The following is a 24302-nucleotide window of genomic DNA, read 5'->3' on the forward strand; positions in this document are numbered from 1 at the left end:
AACCCAAAGTTGAGGTGGTAAAATATAATTTACCCATGAAATTAATTAAAGGCAATATTATTAAGTTGATTAATGTGCATTTTAATGGCACGACACTACGTGATTATGTGACCGCAACATTGATTAATTTCTCATAATTAAGGTGTAGTAGTTGACATGATTCTCCTACACACGTCAACGAATGGTTGAGATTTAACAAAATTTTATTCAGTTAAATCTCAACCGTTCTTTATTGCTTTTTTATGCTTTGGAGATCAGCCAAGCTCGTAGTAACTAGTAGTTGCTTAATTTGAATAATCCTTACGTTTAATTAAAAGGAGGGAGGTGCAGAGATTTAAACTCAAATTTGTTGTAATATTAAGAAAAAAAAACAAGTCAATGTTTGCAAGGATAAAAATGATTGGAAATTTTTCAAAAGTGACATGAAGTGTATTATATGCATTCAAAATTCACATTTCCATGCATTTTTTTTTTTTTTGTCGAAATTCCATGTATAATATCATAAACTTTCATATGAGAAGAGCTTAGCTAGTTTGGAGGAGTTCCTTCTCAAAATACTTATTGATCTATTCACAGAATTTCGTGCTTATAATCGGAACTGTTTATATTATAAATTACTCTGTAAAGATCATCACTGTAAAAAATCAATTAAAACAAAGATCAGTTAGTCAATTAATTGTAGCAAACAAATAGATGTTTTGTAATGCTTTTTAGTAGGATTCTCTCCCCTCTTTTTTTCCCTCCCCTACTCTCTCTTCCTATTTGAACGGTCACGATTAAGCCACGTCAACATCTTATATTAATTTTTTATAGAAAAAGAAAGACAAAATAGAGAATATGAGAGGAGTGGATGGAAGGGGATAGAAAGAGGAGGGGAGAGAATCTTTATCCTTTACTAAATTCGTAGTCAAATGTATTCAAGTAGGGTTTTCTGGAACATATTAATAAGCTAGACCATATTTCGAGAAGAAACTTAGAAAAAAGAAAGGAAGTGACTTAGACAAATCTTTTTTATCAATAACCTCATACCAATCAATCGAATATTCATTAATAAGTAAGAGAAGAACAAAAGTCGTACAGATTCACAAAAAACCATGGGTAGGAACTCAAAAAGAGATATTGAAGTTGTCAACTATAACCCCAAAAGAACTAGATTCCATAAACAACACAAAGGAAGAATGCAAGGAATATCTTATCGAGGTAATCATATTTGCTTCGGTTATATGCTTCATTTGCTTTCATATAGTTCGATGACTAAACAATCTTAGTTTTAATTAATTTTTTTTGTAGAAATGATCTTTACAAATTGACTTATAATATAAATGGTTTTGATCAAGAAAATAAAATTCTGTGAATAGCCCCCGAAGTATCCTTTGAGAAGCAAGTCTTTCTCTTTTCATAAACGAGAAAACTCTATATTTCATACAAAGAAATCTAAGACACTGCTTAAGCTATTTTATCACATAAACATCAAGTAATGTCTTATGCAGTACACAGAATTTACGTAGTTTACTAGCTAGTTGAACTAGAACATGCAGCTGGAAGCGTGGAAGCGTGGAAGCGTGGAACACTAGTAATAGTTATCAAAACCGGCGGGTGGAACCTCTCCCGGCCAGGGCCACGGGCACTCAACGTAGGGATTTTCGTCGAACGTCGATAATGTCTCGTACGTGAGTAGAGCTGATAGCACGAAGGAGAAACATGAGTCCAGACCAAAAATAAAGGAAAGACAGGTGGTGATCATGGCTGCCACTGCCATGGATGATGATGTCTCTGAAGCTTGTTAAGCTGGCTAGTTAAGATCTTCGTTGTTGTAATTTTATAAGTAACAACTGTCGATCGAGTTAATTTGATCGACTTAAACTTTGGATGGTCCTAAAACAACTCGAACAAGTGCTTAAATAGTAATAAAGCATAAAATTACCTTAACTGCCTAGGAAAACATAAATTTAGTTGCGATAATATTAACCTTAATTGATTAGGAAACTTTATGCACGAAGGTTTAAGCTGCACAAAGATGGGATGGAAAGAAACAAAAAAAAGGAAAGAAAGCGGCATACATTTGACAGTAACAATTGTGCCCGCCCAATGGGTGCACCGCTGTGTTCATCCATTTGTAAAGTTTATTTTCAAAACCGTTCATTTTCTTAGTTATCATTTCTTAGGTTCGAAGATCGTAGGATGGCGAATTCGATACCTAATTAGATTGTCCATTATGTGGCTTAGCCGAACTCCCCTTCCTCTTAGTGTAAAAATATTGATGTACTCAAAAAAAAAAAAAAAAAAAAAAAACGTTTGTACCAAAAAATCAACCAAATTGTAGATCATTTAGTCTTTTAAGTAGATGGACAGTTCATCTTTATGTTAGTTGTTACCAAAATCATGCATTTAATACATACATATGGATGAATTAGCAATCTACAAGTTGATTGATTTTTTAACAAACGGGGCCTATAAGTATAATCTTATTATAATATAAAGAAGGGTCTTTCCAGCATGATTTAGACAGAACAATGCTAAGTAGTGCTATATCAAGCTTACCATCTCAGACACTTCTACAATTTTAAGGTAAAAATTACATGATAATATCGACAACTCATCAGCCGTTTGGTGTTTCCGGCGCTCCACTACAAGCTATTTCCTTTTCTATGCTTGATATGGTAGAACGTAAGAAGCTGTGTGTTGGTAATCAACCGTTCAGATGACTTATAGGTAGGCTAAGCTTCTACCAGTTGCTCAATTGCAATCTCTCGTGAATTCCGGACATTTTCAGACTCCTCGGTGCTGGTTTCCCAGAGTTCTGGCAGTGCTTCCTTCATATTATGGATGCTCTCAAGTGCATGGTCCACGCCTTTAGTTCGGTGAGAGGTGCCAACCTACAACCATTTTGATAAACGATATTTGTGAGGATGATATTCCAAGATCATTTTTCAATAACTGCGATATTACAATTGCGCCAATTTCATATTTGCAGCTTACCAATACTGTGTGAAGGCCACACTGCTTTGCAGTTTGTAAATTCCGAATGCTATCGTCGAAGAATAACTGGAAAGGAAACCGAAATCATAAAATCAATACAGTGCGGAAAACAAGTAACTGTAGACATTTAGAAAACTACTTAATAAGTAAAGCTAGAATAAATGGCGATAAGAAACAGAATTACCCCACATTATGTTAAAGTGTAACCTGCCAACTTATGAGGCATATGGATCAGTCAATTTCCCTTGGTAAATAGGTAAAAGATCTTACCGTTCTTTGAGGGTCGATGTTTGCTATCTTAAAAGCTTCTTCATATGCCTGTTCAAATGGTTTGGAGACAACTGGGGTCTTTGGAATTACCGCACCAGTATTTGGTTGTTCAATGTGTTCAGCTACACCTGCAGTCACAGAATCATCAGCACTGTTGGTGGGATTCAGTGTCTCAAAGCATATAACCGACTCAAAGCAGTCCTCAATTCCAAGCCTTTTGAGCACAGTAGCCGCATGTGCCTTATCCGAATTCGTGAAAATCTACACAGAATTACCAACATAACATGAGAAGCAAGCATTAATGTAATGAAATTTCGCTTTTTTTTTTCCTCAAAGAGAACATCTGAGTGCATTTCTGGATTAATAAAACTTACGACTTTCCGGACAGGCAGACTAAGTAAAAGACCCCTCAGAACAGGATCAGGATGAAGCAACTCATATGGCAACCTCCCATGAACAAAACTGCAAAAAGTATATATTGGAAAAAATTAAGATCAAGCGATTGTCGTAAATGACAGGAGCACAAACTAAGGTGAGGCATTCGTTACCTATGAAAGTCATCATAGTCGAAGTTATAGCCCTTCGCCTGGAAATCAGCAATAAAAACCAAAAAACCATGTTCAATTGCCATTCAGATCTGCCTTAATTAAATACTTTCAGAAACTATAAATAAACGTTGAAGGGATCACAATCACCATACCTTAAGACCAGCCATTGTTGTTCCATAATCCTTGTACAAAGAAATACACAATTCCGGAACTTCACTTTCGTCCATGCCAAGCTTTTGAATCATATATTCTACAGAAAAAGTTTTAAAAAACTTACACTAAAACAATGAACATTTCACAGTAAAGTTTTAAAATCCAGAATCATAAAGCCCACCTCACCTTTAATATTCGTAGTGATTTGCACTGAAATTCCAGAACTCAGAGGGTAAAGGGTGTCATCTAGATCTGGAAATCAAAGCAACTAGTTCTTACATCCGCCTTCGAAAACCATAACTTTCACATAAAAAAACCTGTGTTAAAAAATAAACTTACCAAACAGAAGGCACTCATATTGGTGATACTGAACCTGATTTTCCATCTTTATCTACAAGGCTTCAAACAAGACGAATCGAAAGAATCATTAAGCATATAAACAATTACATAACAACAAAACATTAAAAAGCAAAAGGCAGTTTCCATTTACCAACAACACAATCAAAGCAAAGCAGATGACTAAAATCCCAGGAAGTGTAGCCATTTAAGCAAGATCTCAACGGACAAAACAATCCCAAAATTTGATTTCTCCAACATTAACCATTCTAAATTTCTAAGTGAGAAAACAATGCTTCATCAGAATCAAAATAGAAAACCCAATATTTGGTTTCTCCTACATTAACCATTAATTGCAAATACAAAAAGAAAAACATCCAATGCAAGAAAACCCTAACAAAGTAAGAGTAGACTAGAGCAATGAGCGTTACCAGATCCGAGTGACCGACGTTGCAGAGCCACAGACAGAGAGAGAGAGAGAGAGAGAGAGAGAGAGAGGAGGGGGGGGGGTGGGGGTGGTGGTGGTGGGACTTTAAGTAGGGTAAAGTGAAAGAATAGAAGAAGACTCGGAAGCGTGGAAGTATGTTTAAACAGGCACACAACCGTTTTTTAAATATTAATTCAATTTATTCAACCAAAGCCAGTAAAAGATCTGACCTCATTACGTGGCCGTATTGGAGCCTAACACGTACATATGTTACATGAGCTTCTCCCAGAAATCGCGTTTAACTGGATAAGTGTCGCGTATCACCATGGGCGTTTTAGTTTGTTTAATTTTTATCATGCGTTTTTTTTTTCTCGTTGCATGTTAGCCACGTCCCATAAAAAAAGAAGAGAAATATGAGAAAAATAAAATAAAATACATAGTTCACTTCTAGGTTTTTTGGGCAGCAAGGAAACCACTTTTATTTATTTTTCTTGAACATTTGGTTCCTTCTAAAGTTGATAAATATAAAATATCTTACCTATTTTTAAAGAATGGACTTTTTTAAAAGTTGTCTCATTGTTTTTAAAGTTGTAGGTTACTTTTAAAAGTTGCTTTTATAAAAAATAGGGTTAAGTCTTTAATGAATATTTTTAGTTTTTGTAACGTACTCATTAATTTTAAAAATCTCCTGCATACATTTTCTCCCTTGAAAAACAAAGTGATTGCTATCACTTACCACTTCAACCACTAATCTTTCATCACCACCGTCATTACCACCGACATCGTTACCATCAACATCACAACAATCATCACCACCCCCAACATTGTCATCGCCACCGTCACAATCGTCATCACTACCACCACCATTGTCGTTGTCACCCACTATCACAACCACAAACTACCACCACTATCACCACAAACACAACTGTCATTAGTACTACCATTGTTGTCGTCATTGTCGCTATAATCATCACCAATGCCACCGCCTTTACCATAATTCTAATTTCTGGATCCCAACCACCACACCTCACTATGGGCACCACCACCTTACCCTTACAATTTGCCACCACTGCTGGCCGGCCATTGGTACAACCACTGCCATCACCACCATCATTGTCGCCAACATCTACAACTACATGCCACCAGCCTTGTACCACTACCGCCATCAAAACCACCGTCAAGAATGCTGCAATCACCACCACTGTTGCCTCTACAACACAATCACCATACCTTATTATTAGCACTAACACCACACCCCCACTATGGCCGCCACGATCACCGCCACTATCCTCACCACCATTGTCATTACCACCACCACACTACCATGTACATTTTTTTCATTACATACAAGTATATCATTTGTACATTAAAATGTACCAAACTCTTTGACACTGCTTTTCATACTCACAACATTTTTAAAAATACAGTTTATCAAACACTTAACTGCTTGATTTTACAATTGATTATTCTTAAAGTACAACAAATTTTTTATTTTTTGTTTTTTTATTTTATTTTTTATTTTTTATTTTTTAAGCATAGCAATCCTGAACCGTCCTAAGAAGTATTTGACACTTTTTTATGGAAGAATCGAGAATCAAATAATATTTTCTTGTTTAGGCATTGCAACACCTTGTGAAACTTAAATATCCTCTAAAAAATAGAAGGCTTTTTTCAGTAGAGATTACAACTTAACACCTTACGAAATTTGATAAAATTAAAAGATTAAAAAAATTAAAAAAAAAATCCTCCAGCAATAGAAAGATTTTCTTCCAAGGATTCTTACCACGTTGGGACTTTACCCCTACGAGAGTATTCCATCAACTTTTATAGATGAGTAATGTTATTCATACCATGTTTGTGTACCATATTTTCATACCACCTTAAATGACATTTGATGTAGACAGCCACATTATTTGAATTAATCAAATTTTTAAATTTAGTTCATTATTTAATAAACTAATAATTAAGGAAAACTAGTTAATTAAATGATGATTATGGTATACGAAGAGTCTTTCTCCTTCATTTCCTTGGGTTTTGCAAATTTTTCAAATAATGTAGCTGTCCACATCAGATGTCACCTAAGGTGGTATAGAAATGTGATATAAAAACATGGTATGAATAACATTACTCTTTATAGATATAACATGACGATCTTAATGCCCATGTTGTTTATGCTTGTACGGAATTTATATTCACTTCTTGTTCATTTTACGTTTTTGTGAAACCATTTTGATTTTGTGTATATCATCGTCGGTCTTTCACGTAGTGAAGGTCAGCCTTATAGACAAATTTTATATATTAAGAATAATGTTAGGTAAACTAAATTTGTAGATTCAATTTGCAAATGAATACTAATAAAAAATAAGCACGTTAATCAACACTTAAGTAATAATCTAATCATCAACTTCATGTCAGTTAGTTTATAAAATTTAGTCACCAATAGAAAATGATGTGTAGACAACTAAATGATGTGTCACCAATAGAAAATGAGCACGTTTATCAACGCTTAAGTAATAATTCAATTATCAACTTCCATATTATTTAGTTTATAAAATTTTGTTTACAAATTTAGTCTTCCCAACATTATCAAATTACTTAAATATTATATCATGATGGACACTTTGTTTAACTGTACGTTTTAAGTTTCTTATTAACTTTGACAGACAAATAAAAAAAAGAAAATTAATGAAAATGGTTTGAAAACTTTGAGTTTTAATGATAAAGACAAAATAAAGGGTAAATTGAATAGTACCAGGATTGACTTTTTAGTGTAAAAATATGGTTTTTCGTTAAAGTGAACAGTACCGTGGGCTTTTCGTTAAAACTCCCAATAAAAAAAAGGTGTCTTCATTTAAATATGGTAATATACCACTAGTATATTTACAACAAATAAGTCTGTTTCTCATTAAGTGGGGTCGACTGTATAAATCCTAGAACCCAAGTGTACTCATTTTTACGCGAAGTCTCCGTTAACTCCAAGTACTTCATGTTTTTTTTTAGAGTCTCTTTCTAAGTCTTCTTAGGTTTTTCTCTACCCATTTTGGCATATATAAGCCTCTGTCTCACAATTGCATCCTCTAGTTGGAGCATCTGTAGGTCTTCGGTTAACATGTCCAAACCACCATAGTATTAGTATATTATAATATTAGTAAAATTCTTTGGATACACAAAATTGACATACTCGTAAATACATACGAGCCTTACCATTGCACGTGAGTCTTAGTACTGGTTTGATACTGTGGTGATTTTATAAAAAGTGGGTATAAAAAAAACTGAGTTCAAAAAGGTGTTTGGTAAATACTTAAAAACAGCTTATTTTCACAGTTTTGGATGAAAAAAAGCTGAAAACGTGAAGCAGGAAAATTGAGCTTATTCTCATAGCACAGTAGAAGCAGTTTTTTTTCAAAGCACAGCAATACCAAACCAGCCCTTACTAGTATATTTGACTGTCAAATTTGTGTTTTCAAATCATTTCACCCTTACAATATACCCAAAATTTAATTGTTAGAAATAAAGGGGACCAAAGGATCGATAATAAAAAAATTCACATCAATTGTTATCCAGGTTTTTTTAGATTTATTTGGGTAGGTTTATGTATTATTTATTATTCAGTGGCTGTGGTATTTATTTTGGTAGCTGTGGTTGCAAAAATCAGAAAGCAAAGGAAAAAGTTTACGAAAGAAGCTTGCTTTTTATCATTGATAATTTGATCATACAATTATTAGGATAAACATATTTCTAAAAGTATACAGTCAAGTGCTAGCCTCCATGCTTTTCCATTTGCTCAAAGGAGTTTTGAAATTGAGCTAAAAAGCTAAGCCCTGGCAGTCACTGATTTCTCCATTGCCAGCTCCCCTGACAAAGTTCTAGCCGTGTCTGTATTTTTATTGTCGATTTCCCAAAGTTCTGGAAGTGCTTCTCTGATATTGTGGATGCTCTCTATTGCATAATCCACACCCTTTGTTCTGTTGGAGTTGCCCACCTATACATATATATATATATATGTATGTATATGTGTATATATAGGGTTTAACAATGTTAGAAATGTTTTATATTAATTAGCAATTAAGATGAACTGAAAAATCTTATTTTGTGTTTACAACTTACCAATACAGTATGGAGACCCATGTTCTTTCCAGTTTGTATGTTCCTTAGGCTATCATCAAAGAATATCTGCAAAATTAATCAAAAAATTTCTTTGTTAGAAGGCTTTACTCGAGTCGCTTGTGTTCGAAGCACTTTGTTTAGAAGCACAAGAAGAATTTTATCACAACTCACTAAAAAAGCTTCTGATTGTTTAGTAACACTTTGGACACTTTAAATTAAAGCACTACCAAACAGACTTTACGTTAGTTTCTTACAGTTCTTTGAGGGTTAATGTTGGCGTTTTTAAAGGCTTGTTCATATGCATTTGCAAATGGTTTGCAAACAATTGAAGTCGCCGGAAGCTCTGATATTCCAGCATCAAATAAACAAGAACGATAAAAAACACTTGTGCTGCATCCTTCATCATCTTTAGTGGGATTCAGAGTCTCAAAGCTAATAACTCCTTCAAAGCAGTCATCCAATCCAAGCTTGCTTAGGGTTTTTGCCACGTGGACGTTATCCGCATTAGAGAAAATCTGTTTCATGCATAAAACAAAAAAAAACATAATCAGAGAAATATTACATATAAAAGCTAATTAGTAATTCATTAAAATTAATTTCTTATTTAAAGGTGACTTGTATGTAGCTTACAAGTTTCCTATATGGCAGGCTCAGCAATAGAGCCCTTAGCACAGGGTCAGGTCTTAGATTCTCATAGGGCAATCTTCCATGAACAAAACTGTAATATTTGGGAATTTGTGAGATTATTGCATCATATAATGATGGAAAATTAAAAAATTAAAAACAGGTAATGAAAAATTTTGGTACGAAGACTTAAGGTAAAAGAGGTAGAGAAAGACCTGAGAAGACTTTGAAAGATACTTTAAGAAAAGATATGGAGTACGCTAACGGAAAACTTGACCCAAAACCGAACATAATGACATTGTAAGATTCATATAGACGACCCACTTAGTGAGATATGATTTGGTTTGTTGTAATGAAAAAATTTGATACCTATGATAGTCCTCGTTATCAAAATTATAACCAATGGCCTTGAGACCAGCTATTGATGTTCCATAATTCTTGTACAGTACTTGATTCAACTCAGCGACTCTTTTTTCCTCGATGCCTAATTTTTGAACCATGAATTCTGAAAAAAGATAATTAAGAATAATCAGATAAATATTCAATTTCACTAAATAACTGATGAAATTAACTGATGAAAAGTGCGTGTTTGGATGGAGGCATTGATGGATTATGGTGTACCTTCAATATTCTTGGTGCATTGATCAGACAATCCAGAACTCAAGGGATAAAGGGTATCATCAACGTCTGCGACAAAACAGATTTTTTGTTATTGTTTCTTTTTCCTGTTCGAGCCATATTACAATCTAATTTATACTACGAGGGGAATTCAAACACGAGTGCACAGGGGGACACCACACTGCTAATCAACTTGGTTACATCCAAGTTAACAAGCTATTAGATCTGATAACTTAAAGGGCATGATATATGAGACTAAAAAGGGAAAAGACTTACCAAAGAGAAGGCACTCATATTTCATCTGATCAGCCTTCTGATATTGGTTTTGGAATTCCATTTTATCACTAAAATCAAAGCTTCAAAAGAAAGCGAGAAAGTTCCTCAGAGAGAGAGAGAGAGAGAGAAAGAGAGAGAAGGTGCAGATGAGAGGTTTGAGTTGAGAAAATATGAAGGTCTTGAAGCATATTTATGGTGAAATCCACAGGAATGTCACAGCATGCCACCTTCTTTGACACTCAACGTCCAGAAAGTAGAAACATATATGCTAAATATCTCCACTATATATATGGATAGATGCCACTGGCCACCACACACAATTCAAAAGTTGACAGCTAGAAGAAGGAAAAGAATTTTTGAACAAAGAAAAAGAAGGGAAAGCGTTTCTCCGTGTACATATATCAACGGTGAAAGCGAAAGAAGCATCGTATCGGAGCCTCAACAATCAGCATATAGAATAAAGTAGCGTGTATGTCACAATGAAAGCTTTTTTGGGTGCAGTTCACGACGGACGTCGCAAACACAAGGATACGTTTTTCTACTGGAATACTCTCGTAGGATTCGAACACAGATGAAGTTCTACCATTTGTCCTCACGAGGTGTAATATTATCAATATTTATTTTATGGTGTAATATTATATATGCATGTTGTAATATCAACAAATTTATAGCATTACGAGGCTGTGTTACAATCACGTTAAAAACTTTTCACTTACTCAACTAGAGTAGAATCAATGGCATTTTGCATTTTAACTTTAGTGAGGTGTTACAAGTAACTTTAACAACGATGGGAACATTTTAAATTACTCAGGGACATTATGGTTAACGTGAGAATCTGGTGTTTGTGTCACAATCTTTGATCAACTAAACTACAATTTACATCCTAATAGAAAAAGAACTTGAGCATTTAGTGCCAATTTTTTAGCCCCTGAGAAGGCAGAACATGAGGTTCAAGGGGCGATGAGCCATCATCCTCGGCCCCAACCGGCGGTCTCCACTGTTTTCTCATCACCTTTCCCTTTGAAACCTTCCTTAAATCTATCGTAGTTGGTCGCTTCAGCAGGTTTATATGGTCTTCCCCCCAACACCTTGAGCAGGTCATCTTGGTGAAGAACTTCCTTTTCAAGCAACAGTTCTGCAATTTGAGCTACTTGCTCTTTATGTTCCTCTATGAGTTCAACTGTGCGTGCATACGCCTTACCCACCCATTCGCGCACTTCACTGTCAATAAGGGCTCCAGTCTTGCTGCTGTAGGGCTTTGACATCTCAAATGATTCTTCCCTTTGAGGGAAAGACAGGAGACCCACCTTGTCACTGAAACCATACACTGCAATTTGGGCGTATGTCATCTTTGTCACTTTCTCCAGATCGTTTTGGGCTCCCGTAGATATTTTTCCCAGCATAACCTGCACTCCAGAATATGTAAAACAAACAACATCATTAGACAACTAATGAAGTTCCAGGGAACTTGAGAATGACGATTGAAGAATGAGAAGAATTAAGAAACATATATAATGCATCATTAACGTATTCAAAAAATAAGACTAATAAAGTTTCTTGGATACCTGTTCAGCTGCTCTACCACCGAGGGTCATGCAGGTCATATCAAAAAGCTGCTCCTTGGTCATGAGGATGTTTTCATTTGGAACATACTGCGCAAACCCAAGTGCTGCAGTACCTCGAGGAACAATGGTCACTTTCAACAACGGTTCTGCGTGTTCTAAGAACCAGCCAGTAAAAGCATGCCCTGACTCATGGTAGGCAACAGTACGGCACTCAAGCTTGCTTATAACCTGTTTGACAAGCAAAAGGATGTCAAAATTCCAATCATATAGAACAAAGACAAAGAAAAACACTTAAGGTTAAAAGTCAAAGCATTCTCTTCTAAGACATAAAATCCCTTTCAGCTACCTAAAAGCTTGATCTGGACCTTTATTAACACTACTGAAACCTGCATAACGGAAGGTAAAGTGGGATCTACAAGGGCCAGATCAATGGAAAGAATCTGTTCTAACTCAACATAAAGGGCCACCTATAGCCGCATAAGATCCAAACCCAATACTCTAGTTTTAGAAAGATGGATAACAAGAGTTTGCCTTCCAAGTATTTTCTTCTTCCAAGGTATGCAATGATTATCTCCAAAGGTTCCAATCAAATCTCTACCGGCCCATGTTATGCAGCATTGCTCTTTTCAATTTTGGACAATGAGGAGATGAGAGGAGAGGGGAGGGAATGGTAATTTACTAAGAAATTAAACAAAGTTATCATATTCCATGAAACTAAAGGAACGAGCCAAAAATGACTCACCCTGTTCTTCGTCTCCAAACCACCAATAATTCTGTCTATAGCCGCCTCAAAATGCTGCATTGTGACCAGCTCACTCTCATTTCTTGCAGCAATTAGAGCACCTTCATTGCAAACATTTGCAATGTCTGCCCCAGCAAACCTGGAGTCAGGGCTGCAAGCCTTTGAGAATAATATGATGGTTCATGATCAAGTTTGATCTTTTTCAAGTATATCCGAAATATCTGATCACGACCTTTAATATCAGGTTTATCAATGGAGACTAGGTGATCAAATCGACCAGGCCTTAATAAGGCTTTGTCCAAAATATCAGGCCTATAGGTGCCAGCAAGAAACTACTCAGCAGTTGTTCCAAAGCCATCCATTTCTACCAACAACTGATTTAGAGTACTCTCACGCTCATCATTGGAACCTGACAAGCCACCAAGTCTGATCCAGATATAGATAGAAACGGAACACCAGATTCCCCTGCAGTTACTTCTGCTAGAAGGGTCTTTCCAGTGCCTGGAGGGCCTACCAATAAAGCTCCTTTGGGAATTTTGGCTCCCAAATCCTCATATTTCTGAGGATTCTTGAGAAAGTGCACAAATTCCATGATTTCCTGCTTCGCTTCGTCGCAACCAGCAACATCTTTAAAATAGATCTGTACCAATTAAAAATATCCGGTAGTGCTGAAAACGTGCAACAGAGTGCTTAAGAAAATATATTACAACAGATTAATGACAAGAAAATACTAGGGAAACAAAAATCCAACCTGGTTCTTTGCATTTTTATCTACTTTCATAACTTGGGCTTTTCCTATATTGAATATTCCGTGGGCACTTCGTCCACCAATACCTCCTCCCAACTGCACTAACAAGAAACTTCCCAAAAGCAGTAGTGTAGGTAAAAATCTCATCACTTCTAGGAACCAAACCATATTAGAGCCATATGTAACAGGGACGAAATCATGACTAGCTATTCCCAATGCTTCCTGGGCATCCTCCAACCCTCCTCTCAAAGGATTCAATACTTCCAATAATTAAGTATTTGCACCGGCCCCATTTTGCAGGAACACTGGTATCAGGTCCTTGGACAACTTCCTCACTTGTCTGACCGCATGGCGAGCTACGCACATACACGAATGCAATTAATTTATCAAAGACAACTATATTATCCACTAAGCCCGGTTCCAGAAGTTGGTTTTTAAACTCTTGGAAACTTATATGCATCTCTTGCACACTTATCTGCAAAGAACAAAATTGCATCATGTGAGTAGCGAACTTCTTTCTGGTAAAGAGAAACTACCGTAAATATTAAACAGAGCGATACCAAAAAAGCGATTACAAACAGACTCAAATATTTCACAAGATTCGTACACAGATACATTTTAATGAATTGACTGATTTGGAAGTGAACGGGTATTTTCTCAGTAATTAGGGTCACAAAACATGCTGGCTGAATCTAGCTCAAGACCAACTTCAACTCAATCTTAAAGATAAAGGACATTTATTCCACAGTAAAGCTAATCTGAATCAAAATGGACCAAACTTCTATGATTTTGAACAATTATCTTCTGGAAGATGTTAAGCAACCAAAGGACTTTCCCAATTCTCTCTTCTCACGTAGGGGATTCAATGCATGTATGGGATTCAACGTGGAAATAGTTGGACTCCAAAACATTTTCCTTAGAGTCGACTCGGCTTTGTATCACAACAAAACAAGAAATCATACAATGCAGAATCAAGAAATTGCGAGCCTGCCTCAAGAAAAATTCCTGATTATCCGCCTTTGATTCGTCTGAAATTGAAATAATATTAAAGTTAATAGAAACTTAAGACATTATAAATGCAGAATCAAATACTAACATAGAACCTAGACTTTTAAATTTGACACTATTTTCTATCAGACCCAGACGAGTCTCGTATGATCAAGTTTCCATACAGAAAAACAGCAGTAATTTAGCAGTGTCAGTGACAAACTCCTACTAAATAAAATGTCCACCTTACTACAAAATGCGTCTTGTTTTTTGATAAACATTCAATTCAACCGATAATAACAGTGAAAATGTATCGAAAATAAGCCCCGTTGCAGCTGAAAGGACAGCAACTTAACCTTTCGGCTTCGTTTTCTGCTCATCCCCTTTCGGAATTTCCTTCTTTTCCTTGGGATGAAAGTTCTCATAACCTGCAACACCAAAAGCAACAAAAGCACATACTCAATCAAACCACTATATTTCTCCACAAATCACAGCAATTATTATATTCATTTAGCTGAAACAAAAATAACTAGCAAACCCACAATACAAGGTAAAAAAAAAAAAAAAACTGCAAATTGCTTACTCTTTTTCTTTGGGGTTTCACTCGAATTCTACCACCAAAACAAAACAAAAACTTAAACCAAATTCTACCACCAAAACAAAAACCCAAAAACTTAAACCAAAAATTAAATTAAATTAAAAATCGAAAAAAAAGAGATTGGGAAGCTTACCCTGAAGCGAGAAGATCGAGAAACGGAGCGACCAATCCGAGAAAAAATCATTACTTTGATGTCTCAGGCGGGGAGAGAGACTGAAATTTTGCTTCCGAGAATCGTTGAGAGCCAATGGAAACTTACTTCTCGAGCTGATTCGATGAACCCATTTCGAAAAATCCGATTTTTCTTTGTTTTTTTCTTTTCGTTTCGTTAAATTAGTTTGTGCGTAATTCCTTTTTGGTCAAATGATATCCATTAATTTTAACACAGGGACTTTGAGGTGCCTGGGACGGACGGCAAATGCTGGCAAAATCCGATACCGAACTGAGAGTTCTATGCACGACGGCTATGGGATTGGAAAACTCCTACAAATTCCATATGGGTTTTTAAGGATTTCTAGATGGATTTATAAGGATTTCTGTTGATTTGGTTTATGATTTTGGTGGATTTTTAAGTGCTAGATCCTAATTCAACCTTGACCTGTTTATGCAGGTGAACCATGGCGTACGCATGAGTAGAGGAGAAGGAGAACAAACCCAAGTATATTTTTGTAATATATTTGTTTATTCATATAGCCGTTAGGCAAAGCACTTATACATTGGTCCATTTATGATCGAAAAAAGATCATCGTCGGATCCTTTTCTTGGGATCCTGTGATCATGATCGTTTATTATACATCGTACGATCAGAAATCATTTAAAATTTAAAATTTAAAATTAAATATAAATAATATCTAACGAAAACTGATCGCACAATATACGATGAACAATCACGATCATAAGATCTCTAGAAAAGCACACTGCCAGCTGGCATATTCTAACAAACTCTCCCTAAATACAAGTAATCCCTTGCTTAACTAATAACCAATAGTAACTCCGTGATTAAGATAATCATGATTATAACATTAAGGCAATGGAGATGGTAACCCAACAGACAGACGAGAGCAACCATTGCTCTTCACCACTTTTGCACTCCAACCGCCATCGCCGCCCTTGAGAAATTCACCATTACCCAACACCATCATTCCATGAAATTAGAAATAAAAAATAAAAATAAAAATAAAAAAACTCCGAAAAATCCCCAAAGATTAGTGGAAAAAGGATAAAGAACAAGAGTTGATCGCCGTGCGGGAAAGAAAGTGAAGATGTGAAAATTGGGAACCAGGTACACTATACATGAGAAATGATGCGACCCAGCATCATCTTTCAGAAATAATGTGACCCATCAACGAAAATTGAAGAAAAAAAATGCAGAGATGAAGGAAGAAGATAAAGAAAACAAAGTGGCTGGCAGACAATGAGAGGAAGATAGAGTTGGAGGTCGTTGGATTTGAAATCCTAGACGGTGAGTTGGGATTCTATTTGGTCTTAATTATACGTGCTTATTGCTCTCAAACCCCACAAAATCCATAACTTAATGAAAGCCTATAAAATCTTTAATTTTTTTAATACATATGGATTTAGATGGACTCTAAAAATGTTTATCAAAATCTCAAGTGACTACACTAAGATTTTAAAATCTTTTAAAATCCTTTTTGTTAACTACACTAGGATTTGCATGGATTCTAAAAATCTTTTAGTAGCCTACGAGACCTCTCAAATCCGAGTTTGACTAGACATCCCTAAAACAAGGTAGATGCTCAATTGATTTTTCATGTTCCTGACAGAAAGGACTTATGGGGTGTGCAAGTAGGAAGAGCAGAAAAGAGAGTTGAGGACATGGTTATTAAAAGGTTTTATAGTTAAAAATAATTTTTGGGATTGGCATGACCCCTCACCTTGATCCTCGAGATTTGAAATCAATGTAAATGGTACCTGAGTTTGTCAATCATCAATTATTTTGGTTATTTTGTAAAAATATTCATTAAACAATGATCAAAATGAAAAAAATACCGTTAATTTTTTGTCAAATTATGTTGGTCCATTGTTTATTAAATTGATGGCATCATTTTGGTTCTCGTATAACATAATTTTTCACTAAATGACAAAAATGATTGATGGTGATTAAACTCAAAGACCACTTCTACTAATTTCAAATCTTAAGGACCAAAGTGATGAATTATGCAAGTTTCAAAGACCATTTTGACTAAAACATCATTTAGCGGGATGCCACAGGAGAAAGGAGTACGAAAGACTGAGTCCAATCTCCATGGCAGCAGTATCCACTTCAACCAAAGAAGTCAGTTGCTTTCCGGCCGAAGGCAGTTGCTTTCCGGGATAGGCAACCAATTATCTTGCCAGAACCTTTCCGGGATAGGCAACCAATTATCTTGCCAGAACGTGAGCAACTAAACAACAATTTACATCCTAGTATAAAAAGCACTTGAGCATTAGTGCCAACTGTTTGAATCTATAATTTTTGTATGGAAAACGCGTGGTCGTTGTCACCAAATAACAAATAAAGTATCGTACAGATTTCGACCATACATGAAATGTGTGAAATAGTTAGCACAGAAGTTCCAAGGGAAAGCAATTACAATGTACAAATTACACACAACTTTCTCAATAACTAAGTAGGCAGAACCTGAGGCTCAAGGGGTGATGAGCCGTCATCCTCGGACCCAACCAGCGGTGTCTCCACTGTTTTTTCATCATTTTTCTCTTCGAAACCGTCCTTAAATCTATCATAGTTGGTCGCTTCAGCCGGTTTATATGGTCTTTCCCCCAACACCTTGAGCAGGTCATCTTGGTGAAGAACTTCCTTTTCAAGCAACAGTTCTGCAATTTGAGCTATTTGCTCTTTATGCTCCTCTACGAGTTCAACTGTGCGTGCATACGCCTTACCCACCCATTCGCGCACTTCACCATCAATAAGGGCTCCAGTCTTGCTGCTGTAGGGCTTTGACATCTCAAATGAATCTTCCCTTTGAGGGAAAGAAAGAAGACCCACCTTGTCACTGAAACCATAGACTGCAACTTGGGCGTAGGTCATCTTTGTCACTTTCTCCAGATCGTTTTGGGCCCCCGTCGAGATTTTCCCCAGCATAACCTGCACCCCAGAACATGTTAACCAACAACATCATTAGATGACTAATGAAGTTCCAAGGAACTTGAGAATGATGATATAATAAAAGTCTTCCAAAAATACGACTAATGAAGTTTCATGGATACCTGTTCAGCTGCTCTACCACCGAGGGTCATGCAGGTCATATCAAAAAGCTGCTCCTTGGTCATGAGGAGGTTTTCATTTGGAACATACTGCGCAAACCCAAGTGCTGCAGTACCTCGAGGAACAATGGTCACTTTCAACAACGGTTCTGCATGTTCTAAGAACCAGCCGGTAACAGCATGCCCTGCCTCATGGTAGGCAACAGTACGGCGCTCAAGCTTGCTTATAACCTGTTTGACAAGCAAAAGGATGTCAAAATTCCAATTATACAGAACAAAGACAAAGAAACACTCTGAAGGTTAAAAGTCAAAGCATTCTCTTTGAAGACATAATATCCCTTTTAGCTACCTTAAAGTTTGACCTGGACCTTTGTTAACACTACTGAAACCTGCATAATGGAAGGTAAAATGGGATTTACTAGGTCCAGATCAATGGAAATAATCTGTTCTAACTCAACATAAGGGCCACACATAAGATCCAAACCCAATACTATAGTTTAGGAAGATGGATAACAGGAGTTTGCCGTCCAAGTATTTTCCTCTTCCAAGGTATGCTACGATTATCTCCAAATGTTCCAATCAAATCTCTAGCTAAAGTGCACATCACAAATTCCACCATAGAAATGACCGGAGTCCTAATTAGGGAGGACACAATGCTGTACCAGCCCATGTTATGCAGCATTGCTCTTTCATTTTTGGACAATGTGGAGAGGAGAAGAGAGGGGAGGGAATGGTTATTTACTAAGAATGAAACATAGTTATCATATGCCATAAAACTAAAGGAACAAGTCAAAAATGACTTACCCTGTTCTTCTTCTCCAAACCACCAATAATTCTGTCTATAGCCGCCTCAAAATGCTGCATTGTGACCAGTGCACTCTCATTTCTTGCAGCAATTAGAGCACCTTCATTGCAAACATTTGCAATGTCTGCCCCAGCAAACCCTGGAGTTAGGGCTGCAAGCCTTTGAGAATAATATGATGGTTCATGATCAAGTTTGATCTTTTTCAAGTATATCTGAAATATTTGGTCACGACCTTTAATATCGGGTTTATCAATAGAGATTTGGCGATCAAATCGACCAGGCCTTAATAAGGCTTTGTCCAAAATATCAGGCCTATTGGTACCAGCAAGAACAACTACTCCAGCAGTTGTTCCAAAGCCATCCATTTCTACCAACAACTGATTTAGAGTACTCTCACGCTCATCATTGGAACCTGACAAGCCCCCACGCCCCCTTGCTCGACCAATTGCATCAATCTCATCAATAAATATTATACTAGGAGCACATTGCCTTGCTTCCTGAAACAAGTTTCTGACTCTTGACGGTCCAACACCAACGAACATCTCCATGAAGTCTGATCCAGCCATAGATAGAAACGGAACACCAGATTCCCCTGCAGTTGCTTTTGCTAGAAGGGTCTTTCCAGTGCCTGGAGGGCCTACCAATAGAGCTCCTTTGGGAATTTTGGCTCCCAAATCCTCATATTTCTTAGGATTCTTGAGAAAGTGCACAAATTCCATGATTTCCTGCTTTGCTTCATCGCAACCAGCAACATCTTTAAAATAGATCTGTACCAATTAAAATATCAGGTACTGCTGAAAACGTGCAACAGAGTGCTTAAGAAAATATATTACAACAGATTAATGACAAGAAAACACTACGGAAACAAAAAGCCAACCTTGTTCTTTGTATTTTTATCTACTTTTGTGACTTGGGCTTTTCCTATATTGAAGATTCCACGGCCACTTCGTCCGCCAGAACCACCAATACCTAGTCCACCCTGCATTCTCCGCCCCATAAACAAGAGGGATCCCAAAAGCAGTAGTGTTGGTGCAAATCTCATCAATTCCTGGTACCAAACCATCTCAGAGACATATGTAACAGGAACAAAATCATGACTGTCTATTCCCAATGCTTCTTGGGCATCCTCCAACTTCTCCTCAAAAGATTCAACACTTCCAATATTGAAATAGTATTTGTACAGGCCCCCATTTGCACGAGCAGGGGTACCAGGTCCTTGGACAACTTCCTCACTTGTCTGACCTCGTGGCGAGCTACGCACATACACTTTTGCAACTGATTTATTAGAGACAACTATATGATCCACTAAGCCTGGTTCCAGAAGTTTGTTTTTAAACTCTTGGAAACTTATCTGCAAAGAACAAAACAAAATTGAATAGCATGTGAGTAGAGAACTTTCTGGTATAGGAAATTTACCGTAAACATAAAAGCCATTACAAACAGGAATCAAAATTTTCACCATATTCATACACTGATAAATTCAATGAATTAACCGTTATGGAAGTGAACAGGTATTTTCTCTGTAATTAGAGTCACAAAACATGTAGGTTGAATCTAGCTCAAGACCAACTTCAACTCAATCTTAAAGATAAAGGGCAGTTTTTTCATGGTAAAGCTAGTCTGAATCAAAATGGGTCAAACTTCTGTGATTTTAAACAATTATTTTATGGAAGATGTTAAACAACAAAACTAATTTCCCAATTCTCAGCTCGCATGTAGGGGATCCAATGTGGAAATAGTTGGGACTCTGAAACATTTTCCTTAGAGTCGACTCCGCTTTATATCACAACAGAACAAGAAATTATACAATATGGGCCTGTAGTTACATAAACACCATTCAGAAAACCTAAAATGGAAAAACATATATAGCAAGAGAATTGAAAAAAAGAGATCACATATTTGTGTGCACACTAACCTGTTGCTGATCAGGAGAACCAAAGGAGAAGGAGGAGAGAAATAGGCCAATGACCAATAGCGGGGTAATTAAATTTTGAAACTGCCTCAAGAAAGTTTCCTGAAAACTCCCCTGATCATCTGTCTTTGATTCATCTGAAATTGAAAAAATATTAAAACATATTCCTAAAAGTATGGGTGATGAAAGAGCAATCATCTTGGAAAGGGAGAGAAAAAAAATAGTGAGGAAGAGAATTAGAGAACGGAGAAAATGCTTCAGTATCAAATACTGAATACTAAACACTGAACAGCTTTCAATATCAAATACTAACACAGAACCTCGACTTTTAAATTTGCCACCATTTTCTATCAGACCCAGATGAGTCACAGATGATCAAGTTTACAGACAGAATATTGTAGCCATTTATCAGTGTCAGTCACAAACACCTACCTAATAAAATGTCCACTTTACGATGAAATACATCTTGTTTTTCAGGTATCCTAAGCCTAGGTAGGGAACAGCGAGAGTCGAACTTTAACTGTGAGTGTGGGGATAGTGCTTTACAACTAGAATCATGTGTCTCCACGAAAATGCTTGCTTATTGTAACTGGCAAATAAAATGTCAAAGGGGTATCACTTCGAACTCCAATGCTTCAAAAACACATTATCTTTTTTCCTGACAACATTAGTTATGCAGCCAAAACTCCAAAACATCTGAGCACCCACGAGACTCTGATAACGTAAAAACACTAATCTAACATAATTAAAACAAACAAAAAAATCCAACATTTTTTCCACTTCTATGATGAACATTCAATTCAAACAATAATAACAGTGAAAATGCATTGAAAATAAGCCCAGTTGCAGCTGAAGGACAGAAACTTAACCTTTCGACTCCGATTTCTGCTCATCTCCTTTCGGAATTTCCTTCTTTTCCTTGGGATAGAAGTTCTCATAATCTGCAACACAAGCACATAATCAAACCACAACCTTTCTCCACAAATCACAGCAATAATTACATTCATTTAGCTGAAAAACAAATAACTAACAAACCAACAAATAAAAACTGCAAATTGCTTACTCTTTTTCTTTGGGGTTTCACTCGAAAAGTGTCGGCTAAGTTTAGGGTTTGCAAGAATGCAACTGAAATCCGAAACGCAGGCCTTGTGGGCCGCTATTGACGCAGCAAAATATGACCTCAAAAACCCTAATTCCCCATCGACCACACCCAGATACGAACCAAAACGCGGAACTCCAGAAATGCCTCCATTCCCAATCAGACCCGCCGATCGCCCACTTCCATGCAACAAATTCTACCACCAAAACAAACACCCATAAATTTAAACCAAAAAATATATTTAAAAAAAACAAAAAAAAAAAAAAGAGAATGGCGAGCTTACCCTGGCGCGAGAAGATCGAGAAACGGAGCGACCAATCCGAGAAAAAATCATAACTTTGATGTCTCAGGCGGAGAGGGAGACTCAAAATTTTGCTTCTGAGAATCGTTGAGAGCCAATGGAGACTTACTTCTCGATCTGATTCGATGAACCCATTTGGAAAAATCCGATTTTTTTTTTCTTTTCGTTTTGTCAAATTATTTTGTGCGTATTTTCGGCTGTGTGTGAGCGTTTGGGAATTGGGGACGGGGGAGGGGAGAGAGAGACAAACAAAAGGAAGTGTTTGGTTGTATAGATATTTTCATTTAAAAAAATAAATAAATACAGATTGTAGTTTTGGCACCAAAGTCTATCTTTTCACGTCGAAAAGATTTACAAAAGCACTTCAACATTTTATGGCAATCACGATTTAATAGCATTGAGAATCAAATCAAAGATGTATCATATTAAATACGATTCTAGAATTTGTTCTCAACTATTGAGTCACCTTGTAATTGGTTGCGGAGATATTTGGTGGTCAAAAGGGTGTTACCTAGTTTATATTTATTAAAACTACGGCTGTCTTCCTAAAAAAAAAAAAAAAAAACCTACGGCTTGGCAGACAAGACAAGACATACACGCCACAGAGTTTGGCTTTGGCTGTTGAGAATAAATAGTGATTTGACGGAACCTTTAACGAACTTGGAACCTAATTTGAGTTTTAAATAATTAAGTGCGGATTTAGGGTTTAGGGTTAACAATAATTAATTGTAAAATAAAATAGTTGATAGTTTGATAAATTATATTTTTAAAAGTATCATCAATATAAAAAAGTGGTGTAAAAGCATTTAGTAAATTTTAATGTAAAAAAATAATATAATTGTATGTAGTGACAAAAATGGACATGATAGTTTGGGTGATGACAACGATAACGGTGGCAAAGGCAATGGTTGTGATTATGGTGGTGTTAATAAAGGAGTATGGGGTCGAGTTGCAGAGGTAACAATGGTGGTAGGGCGTCGACAACAGTAATGGTGGCAATGACGGCAAGGATGGTAGCGGCAATGGTGGTTGTGGTAATGACAATGATAGTGTAAGAGGTTAAGGTTTGTTGTGGTATGTAGGGGTGGTATTGGTACGATTACCATACCAATACTCATGTACCAATTACCATACCAAACTTTTGGTATGGCAAAATCTACTACCATTACAGTGCCAAACTTTCGGTATACCAAATTTCAGCATGTTAAATAGTTCGGTTGACATGGTATGGTAATTGTAATTACCCCTTTGTTTTGGGCCACTCTTTTGGGGCAAAATTTGGTTTTTTTTTTTTCCAACCCAATTCAAGGCCCAAACATGTTTATGCCACTCTCTTTGGGTTTTTAAAACTTTTTTAATTAATTATGAGAATTGTATAGAGATTCATTTAAGAAAAAGAAGTAAATAGATGGAAGAATTGCTGAAAGAACTCAACATCCCTAAAAAAATAGTACAAAGATTCCTAAATTCCATCTCTATATTCTTTAAAATTGTACAAAAATTAACTTGATATATGAAGTTAGGGAGAAAGACAACCCAATTTGATGAAGGAGAAGATGAGATGGACTGTAAAGAGAGAAAGTCACCAGAACGGGAGCAACAGAGATGAAGTCTATGGCAAGATGAATGAAAAAATGAAGTCGCAATAGAGAAGGCTTAGGTTTTTTTTATTGGGAAAGTAGAGGTTAAAGGGTGTGAGGATGGTTTTGGATAACTGACTACGAAAAAAAAATATAGAAGTGCATATATAATGATAATAATACATAATTACATGTATAAATGAATAAATAAATGATATAATATTAATAGGAGTGGTACGGTACAGTATACCTGTCACGCCCCAATCCCGACATACGTCCAGAATTGACACGTGGCGTCAACAAAAATCCGTATCTATCATATCCCACCTTCGGGATATGGCCAAGCACAACCCCCACATAGTTATTTTCGTATGCTTTATGGCTGCATCTAACCTCCCTGTT

At 36.4% G+C, this 24302-nt stretch overlaps 3 protein-coding genes and 1 pseudogene across 6 annotated transcripts; all 4 read right to left on the reverse strand.

Annotated features, from left to right (window-relative positions):
* Positions 1-2454: 2454 nt before the first annotated feature.
* Positions 2455-4813, reverse strand: LOC103954336. Of its 4 annotated transcripts, XM_048569388.1 has the most exons (10): positions 4718-4761; positions 4441-4563; positions 4290-4341; positions 4137-4202; positions 3950-4047; positions 3798-3835; positions 3624-3711; positions 3250-3510; positions 2980-3045; positions 2455-2876 (listed from the first exon to the last, which is right to left on the reverse strand). In XM_048569388.1, exons 2-10 carry the CDS (start codon positions 4492-4494, stop codon positions 2718-2720), a joined length of 882 nt encoding a protein of 293 aa, XP_048425345.1. In that variant the 5' UTR covers positions 4495-4563; positions 4718-4761; the 3' UTR covers positions 2455-2717. The 4 variants fall into 4 exon arrangements, with proteins under 4 accessions (XP_048425345.1, XP_018504676.2, XP_048425347.1 ...); XM_018649160.2 differs by lacking the exon at positions 4441-4563 and having other exon boundaries at positions 4290-4349; positions 4718-4813; XM_048569390.1 differs by lacking the exon at positions 4441-4563 and having other exon boundaries at positions 4718-4743.
* Positions 4814-8384: 3571 nt separating this feature from the next.
* On the reverse strand, positions 8385-10535 carry LOC108867721 (uncharacterized protein C24B11.05). Its single transcript, XM_018649171.2, has 7 exons — positions 10339-10535; positions 10066-10131; positions 9814-9949; positions 9451-9538; positions 9075-9335; positions 8821-8886; positions 8385-8695 (listed from the first exon to the last, which is right to left on the reverse strand). The coding sequence occupies exons 1-7, from the start codon at positions 10397-10399 to the stop codon at positions 8528-8530; spliced, it is 846 nt and encodes a 281-aa protein (XP_018504687.2). The 5' UTR covers positions 10400-10535; the 3' UTR covers positions 8385-8527.
* Positions 10536-11245: 710 nt separating this feature from the next.
* On the reverse strand, positions 11246-16466 carry LOC103954335 (annotated as a pseudogene).
* A 1021-nt stretch (positions 16467-17487) lies between these two features.
* LOC103954282 (ATP-dependent zinc metalloprotease FTSH 10, mitochondrial) lies at positions 17488-22480 on the reverse strand. Its single transcript, XM_048569132.1, has 8 exons — positions 22303-22480; positions 21984-22215; positions 21790-21861; positions 20924-21057; positions 19886-20359; positions 19008-19775; positions 18207-18434; positions 17488-18084 (listed from the first exon to the last, which is right to left on the reverse strand). The coding sequence occupies exons 1-8, from the start codon at positions 22351-22353 to the stop codon at positions 17605-17607; spliced, it is 2439 nt and encodes an 812-aa protein (XP_048425089.1). The 5' UTR covers positions 22354-22480; the 3' UTR covers positions 17488-17604.
* Positions 22481-24302: the final 1822 nt, after the last annotated feature.

Source organism: the organism of the source record quoted next, unplaced genomic scaffold, assembly GCF_019419815.1.
Source record: "Pyrus x bretschneideri cultivar Hongxiangsu unplaced genomic scaffold, Pyrus_bretschneideri_v1 Contig5, whole genome shotgun sequence".
NCBI classification, from domain to species: domain Eukaryota; kingdom Viridiplantae; phylum Streptophyta; class Magnoliopsida; order Rosales; family Rosaceae; genus Pyrus; species Pyrus x bretschneideri.

What these genes read in the sequence shown, in the direction of transcription:
- LOC103954336 (XM_048569388.1), bottom strand. Translation starts at nt 4,494, where the DNA reads ATGGCTACACTTCCTGGGATTTTAGTCATCTGCTTTGCTTTGATTGTG. An exon ending in ACATCGACCCTCAAAGAACG is followed by an intron (nt 3,046 to 3,249) that starts GTAAGATCTTTT and finishes TTTCCTTTCCAG; the next exon opens with TTATTCTTCGACGATAGCAT. An exon ending in GTGGCCTTCACACAGTATTG is followed by an intron (nt 2,877 to 2,979) that starts GTAAGCTGCAAA and finishes AAATGGTTGTAG; the next exon opens with GTTGGCACCTCTCACCGAAC.
- LOC108867721 (XM_018649171.2), bottom strand. Translation starts at nt 10,399, where the DNA reads ATGGAATTCCAAAACCAATATCAGAAGGCTGATCAGATGAAATATGAG. An exon ending in ATATGAGTGCCTTCTCTTTG is followed by an intron (nt 10,132 to 10,338) that starts GTAAGTCTTTTC and finishes GTTTTGTCGCAG; the next exon opens with ACGTTGATGATACCCTTTAT. An exon ending in TGGGTCTCCATACTGTATTG is followed by an intron (nt 8,696 to 8,820) that starts GTAAGTTGTAAA and finishes ATATATGTATAG; the next exon opens with GTGGGCAACTCCAACAGAAC.
- LOC103954282 (XM_048569132.1), bottom strand. Translation starts at nt 22,353, where the DNA reads ATGATTTTTTCTCGGATTGGTCGCTCCGTTTCTCGATCTTCTCGCGCC. An exon ending in GTTCTCCTGATCAGCAACAG is followed by an intron (nt 20,360 to 20,923) that starts GTTAGTGTGCAC and finishes TGTTCTTTGCAG; the next exon opens with ATAAGTTTCCAAGAGTTTAA. An exon ending in GTGGTAGAGCAGCTGAACAG is followed by an intron (nt 18,085 to 18,206) that starts GTATCCATGAAA and finishes TCTGGGGTGCAG; the next exon opens with GTTATGCTGGGGAAAATCTC.